This window comes from Colletotrichum spaethianum (genome assembly GCF_022836535.1).
Source record: "Colletotrichum spaethianum MAFF 239500 DNA, contig04, whole genome shotgun sequence".
Lineage (NCBI taxonomy): Eukaryota > Fungi > Ascomycota > Sordariomycetes > Glomerellales > Glomerellaceae > Colletotrichum > Colletotrichum spaethianum.
The window spans coordinates 174768-191724 of NW_026054774.1; the positions used below are offsets into that span (position 1 = coordinate 174768).

The window sequence follows — 16957 nt, forward strand, 5'->3', positions numbered from 1 at the left end:
TCATACCTCCTCATCACTATCGTCGCCCAGGAGCTCGCCCTCGTCGTCGTCGACAATGGCGTAATCTCCTCTGCCCCGAGCAAAGCTGTCCCTCGTCGTGAACCGGCGGTTGCCACGCCCGTTGAGCCAGCTGCCTGCGCCTCCGCCGCTCACGCTCTCGTAAGCAGAGGTGGCGCGCCTCCACAGAGCCGAGGCGACAAGCGGCAGGGCCGCGGCGACGGCAACCACCGCCGACAGGGCGATGACTGGGTACTTGACCCACGGTGCATCATTGTCGAGACTTGACGACTCGCCCAACCGGATCTGACCGATTTTGCCGTTCCAGTTGCGGTACACCCACCAGCCGATGGCACCCGCGAGTCCGATGGGGATCACCACGGCGAAGAAGATGGCGATACCAGATGTTCCGCGCCGCCTCTCAAACTCGTCTTCCTTGCCAGCGCAGGGGTGGACCTGGGCCTGCTTGTCGAGCTCCTGGCCTCCGGCGCAAGTAGTGAGCGGAATCCTACGGTATCCCGTGGGTTCGTAGTATTCGACGGCATCCGGGTTCTCCTTGCACCACTGCTCGGCTGAGATTGGAGACTTGCCCTCGACAAGGCTACACTGTTTGTGGTTGTCGAGCTCGAAGTTGTAGTCACTGGAGAGAGCGTTAGCTGGAGGCAAAGATGTTGGTGTACTGGACTGCTTACCATTCGAAGTCGGTCCTTGTGCAAGTGCAGTTTTCCAGCTGGTAGAGATGTTGAACCCTGGCATCGTTGTAGCAGTTGGCATCGTCCTTTTTGCGCAAGTACTTTGATACGTGTCCGAAGAGACAGTCACCAGGCTGCGATGGGTGCTTGGGGGACCATAGGTAGTAGTCCGCACCACCGTTCTCGTCACTCTTGCAAGGACGGTCGGTCAGGCCAGTGAAGTCCACGTTGACAGAGAACATCTCGCCGCCGTCGTCCTTACACCAAATGAGGAAGTTACGCGAGGCGCCAGAGCGGAGAGTAGAAATATCCAGGACTGTGACCTCCTTGTCGGTGAAGGTGAAGTCCTTCCAAGTCTTGCCCTCGTCAGTGGTGTATGAAATAATTTTCGTCTTGACGGGGTTCTCGCGAGTGGCACGCTGGACAAGGACAACAATCGAACCCTGATCACCGTATTGCCAAGTCCAAGCGCCCTTCTTGACGTTCTTCCAAGTGATGCCGGCGTCGGTGGTCATGAAGGTGTCGGCCTCCTTAAGAGAGCTTAAACTCGACCCGACGTTGCCATTGCCGAACATGAGCCCAACAGCAGTAGCAGCAGAGAACGTCTTTTTCTTGTCTGCGCGCTCAGTGTAATGGTGAAGATGCAGCGCGCACTTCTCGTCTCCCTCGCTGCTACTGCATGAGTAGGATTTGCCATCAACATCGGCCTTTGGCGGAGGAAGGAAGGCCCATTGTGAGCCATCGTTGTGGGAGATCTGGGTCTGCACCTTCTTCGGCTCGTTGGACTTATCACGGTTCGCGACTGTGTTGATGAGAGCGACGCCCTCGAGACCAGGAATCTTCTCAAAGTCGACGTAGTACTCGTCGTTGCAGTTGACTGCCTGCGCACTCATAACGTAGGATGTACCGTTGGAGTTACTCTTGATGATGCTTCCATGGCGGCGACCTTCGGCAGTCTCAGTGGCCACGAACAAGTTCACGGCATGCGTGGAGCTGTCCAGGACTGTGTAGGCGTTTTGGTGGCCGACCTTGAAGTTGACGGGGAAGTGAGCTTCGGCATAAGAAACGCCGTCCAAGCTGGCAAGCGCTCGCAACCCGTTCTTTTCCTTGTCTTCGGCAGCAACAACAATGAACTCGGCCATCGTAGCGAAGTCTTTAACGTCCGACTGGTGGTACTGCTTGTCCTCGTCGAAGAAATCCTTGCTAGACACGATAACCTTTGGGTTGTCCTTTTCATTGTCCTCCCGTTTGTGCGCGAGACAGACAATCTGGCGCAGGTCGCGGAACTTGTAGGCGGAGTGACCCGTGAACTCACATTTCTGGACGTAGCGCATTGCGGTCTTCCAGTTGTCGCCGCGATCTCTCGAGATCGACGCCTCCTTGAAGCAAGTCTCTTTGCCATCAACCTTTTCGCACTTCTCTCCAACCCAGATAAGCCAATCCTTCTTGTCAGGATGGAATGACAGGGGGTTGCTCGACCCAGGCTTTGTAGGGGCCTCGAAGGAATGGAAGTGCTCGGCACGATCGATCGTGTACAGAACTTTGTTGGAATCGGTAGTGAAGAAGACGACATCCTTGAAGAAGTAGTGCGGGTAGATGCCTCGCACATCCTCGTCTTGAAGGATCTTGTCCCAGGTCTTGCCATGGTCCTTGGTCCGCCATATCTGCTTATCGGCTCGCATGCTGTTTCCTGCATACTCGACAGGTCTTACGATAATGGTTTCGTCGACCTCGGTGCTCGATTCGCCTCGCTCCAAGTAGACCTTTTCGAAATCCTTCAAGTCGGTCTTGAAGACATGCTGGATCGCTTTAATCTTGCCATCAGCAGGGGCGCTTGGGGCATTAATGACATCAGAGCATTTCCGCTCAACTGGGTCATCCTTTTGAGCACCACTCTTTCGCTTGCAAGTGTTTCCTGGAATCTTGCGCCAGCCGGACGAGCCCTTGAAGGTGTCATCCGGCTTGGCGTTCTTGCATGCATCATCCGGCGCAACGATCGGGCCAGCCTTCTTGCAGTTGTCGCCATCCTTGACGAAGTTGTAGTCACACTCGAAGTCTGCGTCCGTACACTCGCAATCTTCAGTAACTGGGACGGGGTCTTTGAACTCCTGGTTCAAGAAGCAGTCGGCTGTCTTCTTGCGACGGCGGTAGGTCTGTTTGTGGCCCATCAGGCACGATGGCTTGCCGTTTTCGTCCAGACGGGCGTGCCAATCCTCCAAGTCGTCGTCTTTGCATGTTCGCTCGTGCAACCCCTCAAAATCGAGAGCAATAATGTGGAACTTGGCATTGTCACCTCCCGTTTTGCCGACGAGCAGGAACTTGAGACTAGTTGAATCTTGTGTCGTTGTGAGGAGCTCGGGCTTGATCTTCAAGTCATCCGGAAGCGAGGCTTTCTTCCAGCTCTCGCCATGGTCCAGAGAGTACTGGATTTCTCCGATATCCTCCTTGTTGGAGTCCTTCACGGCAACCAAAATTGAGCCTTGGTCACCAAACTCATACTTGTGAGGGCCATCCAAGGCCTTCTTCCAGGTCACACCCGCATTGTCGGAAACGTACACGTCACCGTCGCCAAACTTGCCCAAGGACTTACCCTTGTTTCCGATGCCAAGGACAAGACCAGGCGCAGGGCTGGAAAACACTCTGCCGACGTTATCGAGATCAGTGACCGAGTGAAGGTGAAGTTGGTCGTCGCCGCTCTTCAGGTCGTGGAAGTTTCGGCCGTCGTCGAAGGTGATTTTGCTGACAATCTCCTTCTGGACTTGTTTGCTCCCCCTGTTGGTGTCCTTTTCTACCTCTTCCCAGTTCTTGACAGTGTTGACCATGAATATACCCTGGACACCGGAGATCTTCTCGAAATCGACATGTCCTTTGGTGTTACGGTTCGTATGCTCGAGGTTTTCGGTAAAGAACGTACCGTTCGAGTTACTCGTAAACATGACTCCGGTTGGGTTCGAGGGTCTAGTGTTCATCACATCAATCTGAATGCTGTAGTTGGTGCTCTCCAGAACGGTGTAGGCCTCTTGGTTGACCTTGTGACCGTGATCGGTGGGGAACATGGCGCGGTGCCACTTGATGGTGTCATCCGTGACAAAAAGAGCCATTTCATCAGTGTTGAGGGACGATGTGGCGACCATCAGGTACTTCTTTACTATCGCCAGATTGACAACACCATGCACGCCGTGGTTTGTGTCCATATCCGGTTCGAACTCTTGGATCTTCTTGTCGATCTTCTCAAAATAGTTGTCCGATGCGAGTAGTCTGTTATCTTCCTTGAAAGGCGAGAAGTTGTCTCGCACGATGCAGAGAATACGTTGCTTGTCGAGGTCGTCTTTGCCCGTGGTGAAGAGCTCCGACGACTTGGCCCACCAGCATCCCTCCGTGTTGCCTCGCAAAAACTTGGCTTTGGACTTGAAGTTGTCGGTCGTGTACAGAGTAATCAGGTCGCAAAAGATGCCTATACAATCGGCTCCGTTGAAGATGACGCGATCCGGATCGCCGGCGTGGAAGTGGAGGATGTCTCCCCCATGAAGATATTGGGAGGCGCACCGCTCGAGAATTTCTCCCACGTTTTACCTCTATCGGTCGTCTTGAAGTGTTCGGTACCTTCGGTAATTACGTAGGCTCGGTTCTTGTCGAACTCGTGCATTGTGAGGAGGGAGGCCTGGTGGTCAGGGATATCTTTGACTTGGTTCCATGTGACACCCGCGTCTTCGGATCGGTAGAGGTTTTGTTCGGAGACATCTTGGTAGAGGATAACGTTGGAATCTTCGAAATAGTTCAGGCTGAGAGGAGGATGCTTGATAGTGGTGACTTTGATCGTCGGCTCGTCCTTTGCTTGGACAGCTGCTGTCAGGGTAAGGACAGACAGCAGGATGCGCCAGGAGGCGGCAGCCTTCCCCCTAAGCCTCATGTTCGGAGGTTGGTCTGGATGGTGGTGGTGATCATCAAAAAGAACAGGCTGTCGATAACGGATGCGTCGCGAAATGACAAGACTCGCCCAAGGGAGCGCGGGGAGACAGAGCAGGTATCGTAAGGGCCGGCCTAGCAGTAATTGACTTGTTGGTTGGTGAACGTGTCTGTTGGAAAGTTGTCGAAGTCAAACATGTCCAGGAGGGCAACGTCAGCGTAGGAGGTATGTTTCGCACGCGAGTCGGGTGGCTAAGCTTCAGCTCCACCCTAGCTTTGACGCCACACCAGCGCATCAAAGAGTCGCTCGGCCCCGGTAGGGTGGGCCCAGTGCGATGCCGACAGCTGTCTTCTCTCCCTGGCCCGGTCCACGTTGCCTCACCCCCTGCCACCCCTGCATTGCGACTTTATATAGAACACGTCCCGCCACCATCACCGTCCAACGATGCGTGTGCACAATGGAATCAAGAATGTCGCAAGACATCTTAGTTGGAGTCTTTATTGGTGTCTGGCTTGCAATACAACTCTTCACAGTCGAGGATATGCTCCTCCGGATTTGGCTGCATCGGCCATTGGTACGACAGTGAAGTGGTATGTTCTGTCCAGGCCGATTGCATTCTCGGAGACGTCTTCTTCTCCTCGCTCCGAGCATCGCAGCATATCACGGGCCATCTTCCGTTCCGGTCGATATCAGGCACGTGGTTGGCAGGGAAACTCTAGGGACCCAGAGACAACAGAATCTAGTCCTGTTTGATGTACGATATCGTGGCCAATACTCGTGAAGCAGAGTCATGCATTGAAACTGATCGCATCTATGCTACTTCATGGGATACGTGCAACTGCAGCTCGTTTGTAAAGAGGCCTATTTTCCATATCGACAAAATATAGGGTTTTGACAACGAGAACTCGTTCTGTATAATTTTCGGGTTCTCATTGCGATACACAACGGGTTACAAGTAAATCGTGGACATGGCTTGCCGTTCGTTCAGCCTATCATCACTACCCTGAATTCTTTCAGTCTGACTCTTGGATCGTCAAATTCAAATTCCCGAGTCTTGATCCATCTCACAAGAAATAACCACCATCACCTCGTAATCGGGTCCGATCCAGCTCCCGATCTGCCGGGCGGTCCCGTCCCCATCAGTAAACCCACGCAAATCTGTAAGATCTTGCTAGCTTACTAACCCTACCACTCACCCTGTACGAAATACAGAGGAAGTGAAGAGCGTGCCAAATATTTCTGGACGAACCTGTAGGTGAACATGAGGCGCTAAAGGTTGTGGTAATTGCCTGCTTGGCTTTGGATAGCAGACGACTTTGGGTTGTACTTCCGTCAGCTCTTGAAGACACCTCCAGATCTGTTCTTCTCATTGTACCTCTGTAACTACCATAGGTACTGGGGATATTCTCCGGCCCCGATTGTCACGCAGGCTCGTCCCTCAAACTGAACGTGAAGGCTGCCCAGTGGATCCCATCTGTCTGCAAACTCCACTTTCGCTGGAAGTTTTCCAGAACAGTCTGCAGTTTGAGCTGGGGTTGACCGGAAAATACTCCCATGCCCTGGTTCGGATGGGGGATTCGAATGGGACGGCACGGCGTATCCCAGATCGGCGCAGGGCGCTGCACCCAGCTCTGACCCGTAAGGCCACAGAGCCGGGCTATTGCAGACAAACAGCAGGAACATATCACAACGAAGCTGTCCTCGGAATGTTCGGATGATGTGATGGCAGCAGTCACTTTGCAGCTTTATTTCACCTATGCGAAGCTCACCTCGGCCGCATCGCAGGTGCAACTCCTTGGAGCCTAAGACTCGAGCGATAGCAGCCAACGTGTGTTTCCTTCAGGCCTAACCAATATCCAGGCCATAAAGCTGACCAAATTTCTTAAATGCTTCCAAGCAGGAGTTTCTTTTGTTGAAGGCAACTAAAGTGGTACAATGTAGGGAAAAGCATCATGTCCCGCTATCTCTAGCCGCAGCGTCGTTCATCTGTTGATCCTCGCACCATCACCACGCATGATGTGCTGGAGGTTATTTTCATGCAAAAATGAACTATGCATAGCCCTGCCCTTTCGCCTCCATCAAAGTGCAGGTTTTGACTTCCGATGTGCCCAGCTAGAGATATGTATCCGCATCTAACGTAGCCGTGGAAAGTTTAGCTGTGGTAAAGGTTGCTTGGCGCAGAACTGCACGTCCCTGTTGTCGACTCGTTTTCTCATCGAGTCAAGAAAGAACCAGCAGAGCCTGAAGGACTTCGGTTTGCCAGTGTTTGCAGGCACCGTCTGCTGGAAGGAAGAAATCCTAGCAGTCGCTTGCTTTGGGTCGCAAGGGCGGATGGGACTCTATCTCAACATGCATCTGTAAACATCGAGCAGACAGTTGTGGCAGTGGGTCTTTGATCAAACGCTGACCCCCTAACACATCGTTTGGGAGTTGAAAGACGCCAATGTAGTTGGATTAAGCATCAGGCTTCATTGGGCTCGTTCTTGTGCGTGGCATCTCCCTCAGCCCCATCCTTGGCTTTGGGCTCTCCTTCGGCATCGAATCCCAAGGCGTCCAACTCACGAATGAGCTCATTGATCTTGATGACCTTGGCGATCTGCTCGGGCAACAGCGTCTCACCGCCCTCCTTCTTGCTCTTGAGGTCCTTGGCCTGCTTGAGCTTCTTCTTGAGATTCCGGGCCTTCTTCTCTTTCTCGACTTCGGGATCGACCTCTTCAGCCTTGGGGGCGTCGGCGCTGGCTTGCTGCTTGGCATCCTCGGCTTCGTCCTCTCCAGTAGCCTTGGCTTTCTTCCTGGCCTCGCGACGCTTCGCATTCTTATTGCTCGAAGCAGAGGGGGAAGCTTCGGGCTTCTCCTCTTTCAAACCCGCCGCGCCAGGGATGCCGCCCCTTGCGGTGCGGTCACGGAAAGCTGCGGCAGTGCGGTTCTTGTAGACCTCAACATCTTCGGGTGGGCGGTAGCCGGGACGGATCTTGATGGCTTTGCGTGTGCTACCATCAGCTCGCTTCGATTCGGGAATCTGGCGCTCGCCCGCATCATCTGTGATGATGCCCGCATTGGAGGCTTTTGTGGGTTCGGAAGGCATGGTGTCAGAAACCTTGATGGGTTAAGCAGAGTTGGCTGGACTGGTAGCAACGGGCTGGCCGGGAAATCCTGCTGCCAAACTGGCCCAATCAATGAGCTTTGGAGGATCGTCGCAAGGCTGCGCAGTTCAAGCAGGCTGGATGCGTAGCTCACCGCCCGCCCAAAGCGCTGGCTGATGGCTTTGGGCACTTATGCGAAGCCGGCAAGGGGCAGCTTGAGCTCGGTACAAGGTGAGCGGGGCGTGTGCGTGCAGCTGGTCCGTTTCGCCAAAAACCCGGGGCAGCTGCAGGCTTCGGGGCAGTTTGACGATCCTTTGGTTGCAGGCCAAGCCGAGATTGCAAACAAGGCGGCGTCTGCCAGGCGATGCGAAGATGCGGTTCGATAGGGCGGTTTGGTTTGGCGGGTAAAAGAAAGCGAATGCGCCTGTGGGAGTCGAGGTCGAAACAACCCCTCCTGCGTCGTGCACAGACCATGGTGGGGTCTGAACCTTCTTTGGAACTTCGCTCTCTGATTGGCCAAAAACAACCATCATCCAACCCGGCGGATTCAGGAACACCAGACGAGAGGGAGCCAAGGGGAAACAGTACAGAGGAAAGGGGAGGTACCGCGTCACTCATCTGTCATGGTAGCTAGACAAGAAGCATCAGAGCAGCCACAGTTTGGGCAAGCCGGGCACACTCCCCGCGCCTCAGAAAGCAGAAAGTGCGGTCAGGTCAGGATGACGCCACGTGTGTCGCGTTACTGGCTGGTCAGACCTGCAGTTGGCCGGCGTGTCTTTCGGTGAGGAGTGTTAAAGTACGGTACTTCAGTGTGTGCCATCCCATGTTAGCGAGTTTGAACCCCTGTGCGTCTAGGTTATTGTACTCCAATTTGGTTGATCTGCTGTTCTCTCAAACAATAAGGTCTTGGCGATTATGACAATCGATAGTTGGAAAGTGGGTGACAGCATAGTATCTGGCCATTGTAAGTCAATTTCCTGATTACCTGTTTCGACCAGATTGTCGACATGGGCAACATCCACCTATCGCAGCAGGTGGGCTTGCTAGCACAAAACACGGGTTGCCCTGAAGATTGTATGGTTGCCAGCTGGCCACTTCTCGTCATCACAACAAGAGAAGGGTGTGTGAGACGAAGTGCCCATCGGGCAGCATGATGTCGACACCCAAGTCTGCGAAAGCGCGGCGCGTGTAGCACTCCCTATTGTCTGGGACGAAAGTGTATCCAAACCTACAAGCTTGCATCTCGTATGCTGCTACACCCTTTGAACGGTGGGCTTTACATGCAGCAATGCGCGGGCAGTTTCCATGCTCTCTGACGACATGAGAGGAACTGCGGACATCAATCGATCGATGAAGTATTTTCATAACAACCGACGCTCCTCTTAGCCGAGGCAGGCACCCTGGACAAGAGACACAAGCTTCGTCCCGTCAGTCAAGCTTTCGTGGTCACAGTCCGCGTTTGCCAAGCCTTTGGCGACATGCTGGTCTTGCTCTCATCAAACCAGAAACGACTCAAAGGGGCAGCCAGCGAATGTGTTTCCAGGCGACGGTCATAGCCCTGCACGCTCGATCTTGGCATTGACCTCCCCCAACCTGCTTATTTGGGCTGCTCTGGGCAGTCAAGCAGCAGCTTTTGTCGTCATGGCTCGTCCCATCATTGGTACATTTCGCTTGACCCGCGGAATACCGCGCTCTATGCAGGCGCAAAAGAAGGTATCGGTCCTTGGAATGTAGTCGTGGCAGGTGAAATTGGACTTGAAGCTGTGTTTCTTAACTGAGCAAGTATGACCAGGCGCAGACTGGCGTACAATGGTAAACCAAGCCAGATAGCTTTGTGCTCTTCTCTCCCTTTTCTTTCGTCCGTCTCTCGTGTTTCTTCTTTTCCCTCTTCTCCTTCTTCTCCCCAGTGACCAACTTTACTACCTCACTCTGCGGTGGTCCCTCCTTCCTCCTGAGAGATATTTCCAAAGCTTCACCCTCTGCACCTTCCTTCAAGTTTTTGGCGACCGGTCTCCAGAAACAACAACATAGGCTCGCTTCGATTCATCGGGTAAGAATAATTCCATTCTCTCCTTGCGATAAGTAATGCACTTGATCGCTTGACATTTTCCCTTCCTCCTCACTCTAGTGAGCGCAAGTCTAAACTTAATCAACAGACGCGCCTCTTCCTATAGTCGATTCTTCATTCGACAAATAGAAAATGACAAGCATTGTCTAATAATCAATCATCACATTGAACTTGGCTACTACTTCAATTCGAAAGCCACCTAGTCCACAACAGCACAATTCGTCATTACCATGGCAACAGCCAGTGGGCATGATGCCGAGAAAGGCGTCAACATGTCGGCCCAGGACGAGAAGAACCAGAATCAGCCACTGGACATCGAAGCCAAGGCGACCAAGGATGAGAAACATTATGGATCTCGTAAATTCAACCTCGATACAGCGGATGCTCTGACCCCTGATCGCGGCACAGAGGACATGTTCAACGCCCAGCAGGACAGCAAATTTGCCTTTACCCCCGGCCATCTTACCAAGCTCCTGAACCCCAAGAGCCTCAGTGCCTTCTATGCTCTGGGAGGCCTGCGTGGCTTGGAGCGAGGTCTACAAACCAATCGCAAAACCGGCCTAGGTGTTGACGAGGACAAGTTGGATGCCCGGGTTTCCTTTGAGGAAGTCGCCCTCAAGGGCGTGCCCAAGTACGGCGCTGCTGGCAATGCGGTTCCCCAGCCAGACCCTGATGCGAAGAACGACGTTCCCATTCCACCTCCCCCTTCCGAGTACACTGGCGGTTTCTCTGATCGAAAGCACGCGTTTCGAGACAATAGACTGCCCGCCAAGAAGCAGAAGTCCTTTCTGCAGATGGTTTGGATTGCTTACAACGACAAGGTGTTGATTTTGTTGACAATTGCGGCCGTCGTTTCCCTCGCTCTGGGCTTATATGAAACCTTTGGCCAAGCACACGCACCAGGTGAAGCCAGAGTCGAATGGGTAGAGGGCGTTGCCATTATGATTGCTATCATCATCGTTGTCTTGGTCGGCTCAATTAACGACTGGAAGATGCAGCGTCAGTTCAACACACTCAACAAGAAGAATGACGACCGCACTATTAAGGTTGTTCGTTCTGGCAAGTCCGTGGAGATCTCCGTCTACGACATCGTGGTTGGCGATGTCGTCCACCTTTCAACGGGAGACATGGTCCCGGTTGACGGTATCTTCATCGAAGGCCATGGGGTCAAATGCGACGAGTCTTCAGCCACGGGCGAGTCTGATCTCCTCAAAAAGGTTGGAGCCGACGAGGTGTACGAAGCTCTTGAGAAGATGGCACATGAGAACGTCGACCATCCCGACATGGAGAAAATGGACCCCTTCATCATCTCTGGAAGTAAGGTCCAGGAGGGCACCGGCACTTTCTTGGTTACTGCAGTGGGTGTCAACTCCTCGTATGGTCGAATCACTATGTCTCTCAGGACCGAGCAAGAAGACACCCCGTTACAGAGAAAGCTCAATATCCTTGCCGACCTCATCGCCAAGGTTGGTGGCGGCGCAGCTCTGCTACTATTTGTGGTGCTTTTCATCAAGTTTCTCGCCGCACTCCCCGGAAACAACGACAGTCCTGAACAGAAAGGACAGGCTTTTCTTAAGCTCTTTATCGTTTCTGTTACTGTCGTCGTTGTAGCGGTTCCCGAGGGTCTGCCCCTGGCTGTCACCTTGGCATTGGCATTCGCAACTACTCGAATGATGAAAGACAACAACTTGGTTCGAGTTCTGAAAGCCTGCGAAACGATGGGAAATGCGACGACTATTTGTTCGGACAAGACAGGAACCCTCACACAGAACAAGATGTCGGTCGTTGCTACAACTCTTGGGAAAAGCATCAGCTTTGGCGGCACGGATGCCCCTCTCGAGGAACCCACGGCTGAGAAGCCGAAAAATAGCTCGTCGCCGTCGGATGAAACAGCCATTAACTCGGTTAGGAACGTTTCAGTTGGTGACTTTACAAAAGACTTGAGTCCGGAGACGAAGCAATTGTTGATCCAAGGCAACGCCGTCAATTCCACTGCATTTGAAGGAGATCAGGAAGGAGAACACACATTTATTGGATCCAAGACTGAAGTCGCTCTGCTTACCTTCAGCCGGGATCAGTTGGGAGCCGGGCCTGTTCAAGAGGAGCGAACGAACGCCAATGTCGTTCAGGTCGTGCCTTTCGACTCAGCAGTCAAGTACATGGCGACTGTTGTCAAGCTTCCCGATGGAAAGTACAGAGTGTACGTGAAGGGAGCTTCGGAGATTCTTCTTAAACAATGCAACAGAGTCCTTGAGAATCCCGGTAGCTCCGAGTTGAGTGCTGTGGACATGACGGCCGAAGACAGAGAGATGTTCGCACAGACGATCAACTCATATGCTGGTCAGACCCTCCGCACCATCGGTTCTTCATTCCGAGACTTTGACTCCTGGCCACCCAAGGACGCCATTTCTAAGGAGGACTCCAGAACTGCAGATTTCGATAAGGTTCACCAAGACATGACGCTCATTGCCATCTACGGTATCAAGGACCCGCTACGATCTTCTGTTATTGACGCCATCAAAGACTGCAATCGCGCAGGCGTTATTGTTCGCATGGTCACGGGTGACAACATCTTGACCGCGAGAGCAATCGCCAAGGAATGTGGTATTTACCACCCTGACGACGGCGGCATCGCCATGGAGGGCCCGACTTTCCGACGCAAGACGGATGAAGAACTCAAGGATATTGTTCCCAAGCTGCAAGTTCTCGCTCGCTCAAGTCCCGAAGACAAGAGAATCTTGGTCCGAACCCTGAGGGACCTTGGCGAGACAGTTGCCGTCACTGGCGATGGTACAAACGACGCTCCCGCACTCAAGATGGCAGACATCGGGTTCTCCATGGGCATTGCTGGCACGGAGGTCGCGAAGGAGGCGTCCGGCATCATTCTTATGGACGATAACTTTGCTTCTATCGTCAAGGCTTTGATGTGGGGAAGAGCCGTCAATGACTCCGTGAAGAAGTTTCTGCAGGTATGTTGAAAGAGTCATGCACTATTGCCCTTCTTCGAGATTGCTGACTCCTGAATTAGTTCCAACTCACCGTCAACGTCACCGCCGTCGTTTTGACCTTCGTTACTGCGGTTGCCAGTTCAACTGAGGAGTCGGTTCTCAACGCCGTTCAGTTGCTTTGGGTCAATCTGATCATGGACACCTTTGCCGCACTTGCACTGGCTACAGACCCCCCAACACGCAGTGTTCTGGACCGCAAGCCTGACCGAAAGTCAGCATCACTCATAACCCTAAGAATGGCCAAGATGATTATTGGCCAGGCCATTTGCCAGCTTGTCATTACCTTCGTTTTGAACTTTGCCGGACAAAGTCTTCTGGGCTATAGCAACTCTGACGACGACCACACAAGTTTGAGGACTCTGGTATTCAACACGTTTGTTTGGCTGCAAATCTTCAACGAACTCAAGTACGTGCCCAGAATGCTTTGCTGACTGAGTGTATGTTAATTGTCAATTAGCAACCGCCGTTTGGACAACAGGTTTAACGTCTTCGAGAACATCACCAAGAATTGGTTTTTCATTGGCATCAATCTGATCATGGTCGGCGGACAAGTGCTAATCATCTTTGTTGGAGGCGCTGCATTCCAAATTAGGCCTCTGAATGGAAAGGAATGGGGGTTGTCCGTCGGTCTCGGCGCGATTTCCCTTCCGTTTGGTGTCTTCATCCGCTTAATCCCCGATACATGGATAGCGGCATGCCTGCCTTGGTTCATTCGGAAGAAATGGGCGCCGGAGACTATCTCAGACAAACGCCTCGAGGAGCATCGCAGATTTGCCGATGGTCTCGATCCTCCTCTGCGCACACACACCGGACTCCGCGGCCGCAGGGCAGAGGCGCACATTCCATTCAGACAGAGAGTGCATGACGCAAAGGTTCACGCCAAAGTGAAGATGGGCGGTCACGACCACAGCGCATCGCCGACCAAAGATGGTCGATAGATAGGGGTGCAGTCAAGGATCCGTACTCTTTTTATATCACAACTAGTCTACCGTGGTAGTGATCATTCCAAGTTCAGGCTTGTTCCGTTACCAAGTTGTCTGACATCATGTTTCCCTTATTTGCTACATCAATGTGCTATGCCACTCTGCGCCGAACGAATGGCTGAAAACGTGAGTTGATCAGCCTCTGCCGCTCAGAGGCAACTCTACAGATTTACCCGGCTTTCTTCGGTAGAAACGCATGATGAGAGCAGTGTTTTCAAAGTGAAGTGTACTTTAAACATTCTATACCAGAAGTACGCCAGCAACTGTAAGTTGCAGTCAGGGCTGACGATTCCAGTCACCTGTCCAGCACTATAATACTCTTTGCTGAAGTATTGTGATTAGATGTTATCGATTAATGGAACATTCGTAGTGTGGCTTGAAAGCACCTGCGCGAGGCTGACGCAGTCGATCGGAATAACTTAGTCATCAAGCAAGTGCTGGGTGAAGGGCAGTGGATCTGCAGCCAATCAGAGTGCATGTATTTCGGCAAAGCTAGTTGCTCCCGGAACATCGCGAATTTCGTCAAGACTCGCTCCCCAAAACCATCCGACTCAACCCACTCCTAGCGATCACCGCCTTGCCGACCGCAACGAAGCACCCTTGCCTCTATACGAGACGTGCGATTTTACAGAAGACATTCAAGATGGTATGCTTGGAATTTCGCGGGACCCTTTCCTGCGACCGCAATTGGCTAATCGCTCACTCTTACACCTCCGTAGGCCGCCACACGCCCTTTCTACGCGCAAGTCCTCCCCCTCGACGCCTTCCCTACTCGCATCGCCGAATGACCGGAGTCTTTTGGCTTGGGACACCGAACGATTGATTGCCGACATGACGGATGAGACGATGAGGAACGCCTGCTAACGGCTTCGGTGAAACAGTGCTCTTTTCAAGAACAACTTCTCTATGCTCGGCTTCGTCTTTGCGACGGGCTTTGCTTTCGAGCTGTAAGAGATAACCCCGGAAGCATGATTTCGACACGATCCCCGGGGCTAGAGGAACAAGGACCGACAGATCCGGGGCGTTTCGGAACCTTGAAGAGGAATTGGAGTGGGCTGACATCTCGCGCTCTAGGGGCTTCAACGGTGCGATGAACAAGTACTGGGACTACCTGAACCGCGGCGTAAGGAATCCCATTTTCTCTGCTGTATAATGAACTTGCTTCAAGGAGCATTGCGGTTTCGTCGGAAACTCGCTCGATCACAAGTGGGAAATGGATTTGCTGACAAGGAGTCGAATTTAGCGTCAATGGAAGGACATCCGCCACAAGTACGTCGAGGCCGCCGACGATGACGAGGAATAAATGATTTGCGACGGCTACGAACGGGTGTGGTTGTGGGAGAGCTTTTGGAGCTTAGGTTTGGTGGAGGCTCTACTAGAAGTGGTGGAACTGTACCGATAGACGGAAGGGCGTTGTAGAACATCAAGCTACCTTTCTGCATATTACCTACATTTGACTTGCCTCCGCGCTGGTATCTGAGTGATTCTTTGTTGACTTTGAAACACCGAGGCTCGCGAATCTAGCTTTTGAGAGTTGAAGAACACATTTGAACGCAACTTGGTGGAGGGCGAAGGGGATGAGTATATGGCCGGAATTCCGGTATGAGCTGCCATGTTGTCGCCTGACCTGACAAGGATACTTGTTCTAAAGGAACAATCCAGATAGCGCGGACTATATACATCTCGTGACTGCAGAACACACAGCTAAGCGCTCTAGAGCCCATTTGGATAATGTTCGTTACACGCGCAGACATATTCACAGTCACGACATGCAGTCCTGGAATCACTGGAAAGTCTTTGAAACTTGGTTTACGTTTGACCTTTTTTTGAATTGGATCTACCGGACCAAGAAGAAACCTCGGGATGCTTAGGGGAGGGCAATGGCCTCGATCTCAACGTCGACATTCTTGGGAAGTGTCTTGACAGCAACGCAGCTGCGGGCGGGCTTGTGGGTGAACCACTTCTCGTACTCGCCGTTCATCTCCTGGTGGTTGTCAGAGTGAGATTACACGAGAAGAAAAACGAGGTGGGAAAAGAGGCAGAACTCACGGCAAAGCTGCCCATGTCAGCGAGGAAGATGTTGACCTTGACAACCTTCTCGATGGATGAGCCGGCCTCGACAAGGACGGCCTTGAGGTTGGTGATGCACTGCTTGGTCTTGTCGGTGATGGAGCCCTCGAGGAGGTTGCCGTCGGGGGTCAGGGGAATCTGGCCGGAGCAGTAGATGGCGGTGGGGGTCTTGATGGCCTGGGACTGAAGGAGGGGGAGTCAGGGTTAGTCTGATGGCCTGCACTAATTCATTGTTCACGGAGATTCCTACGTAAGGGCCAACAGCTATTCAACGACCAGTCAGCAATTGTTTCTAAAGACTACGTGCGTCATTAGGGAGGGCGGAGAGGGGACTTACGGGCCGGGGCGTTCTTGGTGAAGACAATGGACTGGTCGGACATCTTGGAGGCGTGGACGCTGAAGGGCTGGAGCTGGAACTTTGTCAAGCGGGATGAGGAGAGGCGACGGATGGCGGCACGGGATGAAAGTCTGGTAACAGGTCTGAGGAGCAAGGACATTGACGTGAACGTAAGCGTGAACGTGGCCTGAGAAGGTGAAGAGAAAACTATCGTGGGGGTTCCAATTGGGTTGCGATCAGGAGCACATAAAGTTCACCGTTGGGGGTGCGGGACTCGGTCGACCCCGCCGTTGCACGTACTCGAGCTCCGTTCTTCGGCGGTTCAGTCTCCCTGGCCCACGGGTTCTGACCCGGGCGGGTAGCAGCGGGCGTCTCTTTTCGGCCTGGCAAACACGGGTTGAGGCGAGACAGCGCGGTTACGTGCAATGATGCCAGTGGTGCATTACATCGAGTCAATTGAGGCACGTTCTTCCGTTTAAGTCACGGGCTGAACACCGTACTGGTACCTCGAGTTGCAGCTCCAGCATGTCACCGGTTCTGACTGTGGTTTTGACAGTACCCGCCCAGGACTTGGATTTGCCCTCGTGAGGAAACCGCTGCACCTCTGGTCAACCCCTTCCGGAACCCTCCATCGACCTGTCAGCCTTATCTGAAACTCACAATGGCGCGTACCTATGGGGCCGTAAGACGTCCTACCTACCCTGCACTGACAGTGTAACCCTTAGAGTGACTCTGTGTCGGAGGCTCTCGATCCATCAAGGGATCCTTATCTTATCGCAGCAAGCACCCCGATGGACGCGCGGAAAGCAGGA

At 53.0% G+C, this 16957-nt stretch overlaps 4 protein-coding genes across 4 annotated transcripts; 1 reads left to right on the forward strand and 3 right to left on the reverse strand.

Annotated features, from left to right (window-relative positions):
• Positions 1–4599, reverse strand: ColSpa_02068 (vacuolar protein-sorting protein BRO1; the record flags this gene model as incomplete). The annotated part of the gene is given in 3 exon segments (XM_049268280.1): positions 1–637; positions 690–4248; positions 4263–4599. 3 exon segments carry the CDS (start codon positions 4597–4599, stop codon positions 1–3), a joined length of 4533 nt encoding a protein of 1510 aa, XP_049124237.1.
• A 2458-nt stretch (positions 4600–7057) lies between these two features.
• ColSpa_02069 (partner of Y14 and mago) lies at positions 7058–7681 on the reverse strand (the record flags this gene model as incomplete). The annotated part of the gene is made up of 1 exon (XM_049268281.1): positions 7058–7681. One exon carries the CDS (start codon positions 7679–7681, stop codon positions 7058–7060), a length of 624 nt encoding a protein of 207 aa, XP_049124238.1.
• A 2338-nt stretch (positions 7682–10019) lies between these two features.
• On the forward strand, positions 10020–13693 carry ColSpa_02070 (calcium-transporting ATPase PAT1; the record flags this gene model as incomplete). Its single annotated transcript, XM_049268282.1, has 4 exons — positions 10020–11528; positions 11760–12716; positions 12776–13161; positions 13213–13693. 4 exons carry the CDS (start codon positions 10020–10022, stop codon positions 13691–13693), a joined length of 3333 nt encoding a protein of 1110 aa, XP_049124239.1.
• A 1912-nt stretch (positions 13694–15605) lies between these two features.
• On the reverse strand, positions 15606–16305 carry ColSpa_02071 (2-iminobutanoate/2-iminopropanoate deaminase; the record flags this gene model as incomplete). Its single annotated transcript, XM_049268283.1, has 4 exons — positions 15606–15722; positions 15788–15991; positions 16059–16072; positions 16146–16305. 4 exons carry the CDS (start codon positions 16303–16305, stop codon positions 15606–15608), a joined length of 495 nt encoding a protein of 164 aa, XP_049124240.1.
• Positions 16306–16957: the final 652 nt, after the last annotated feature.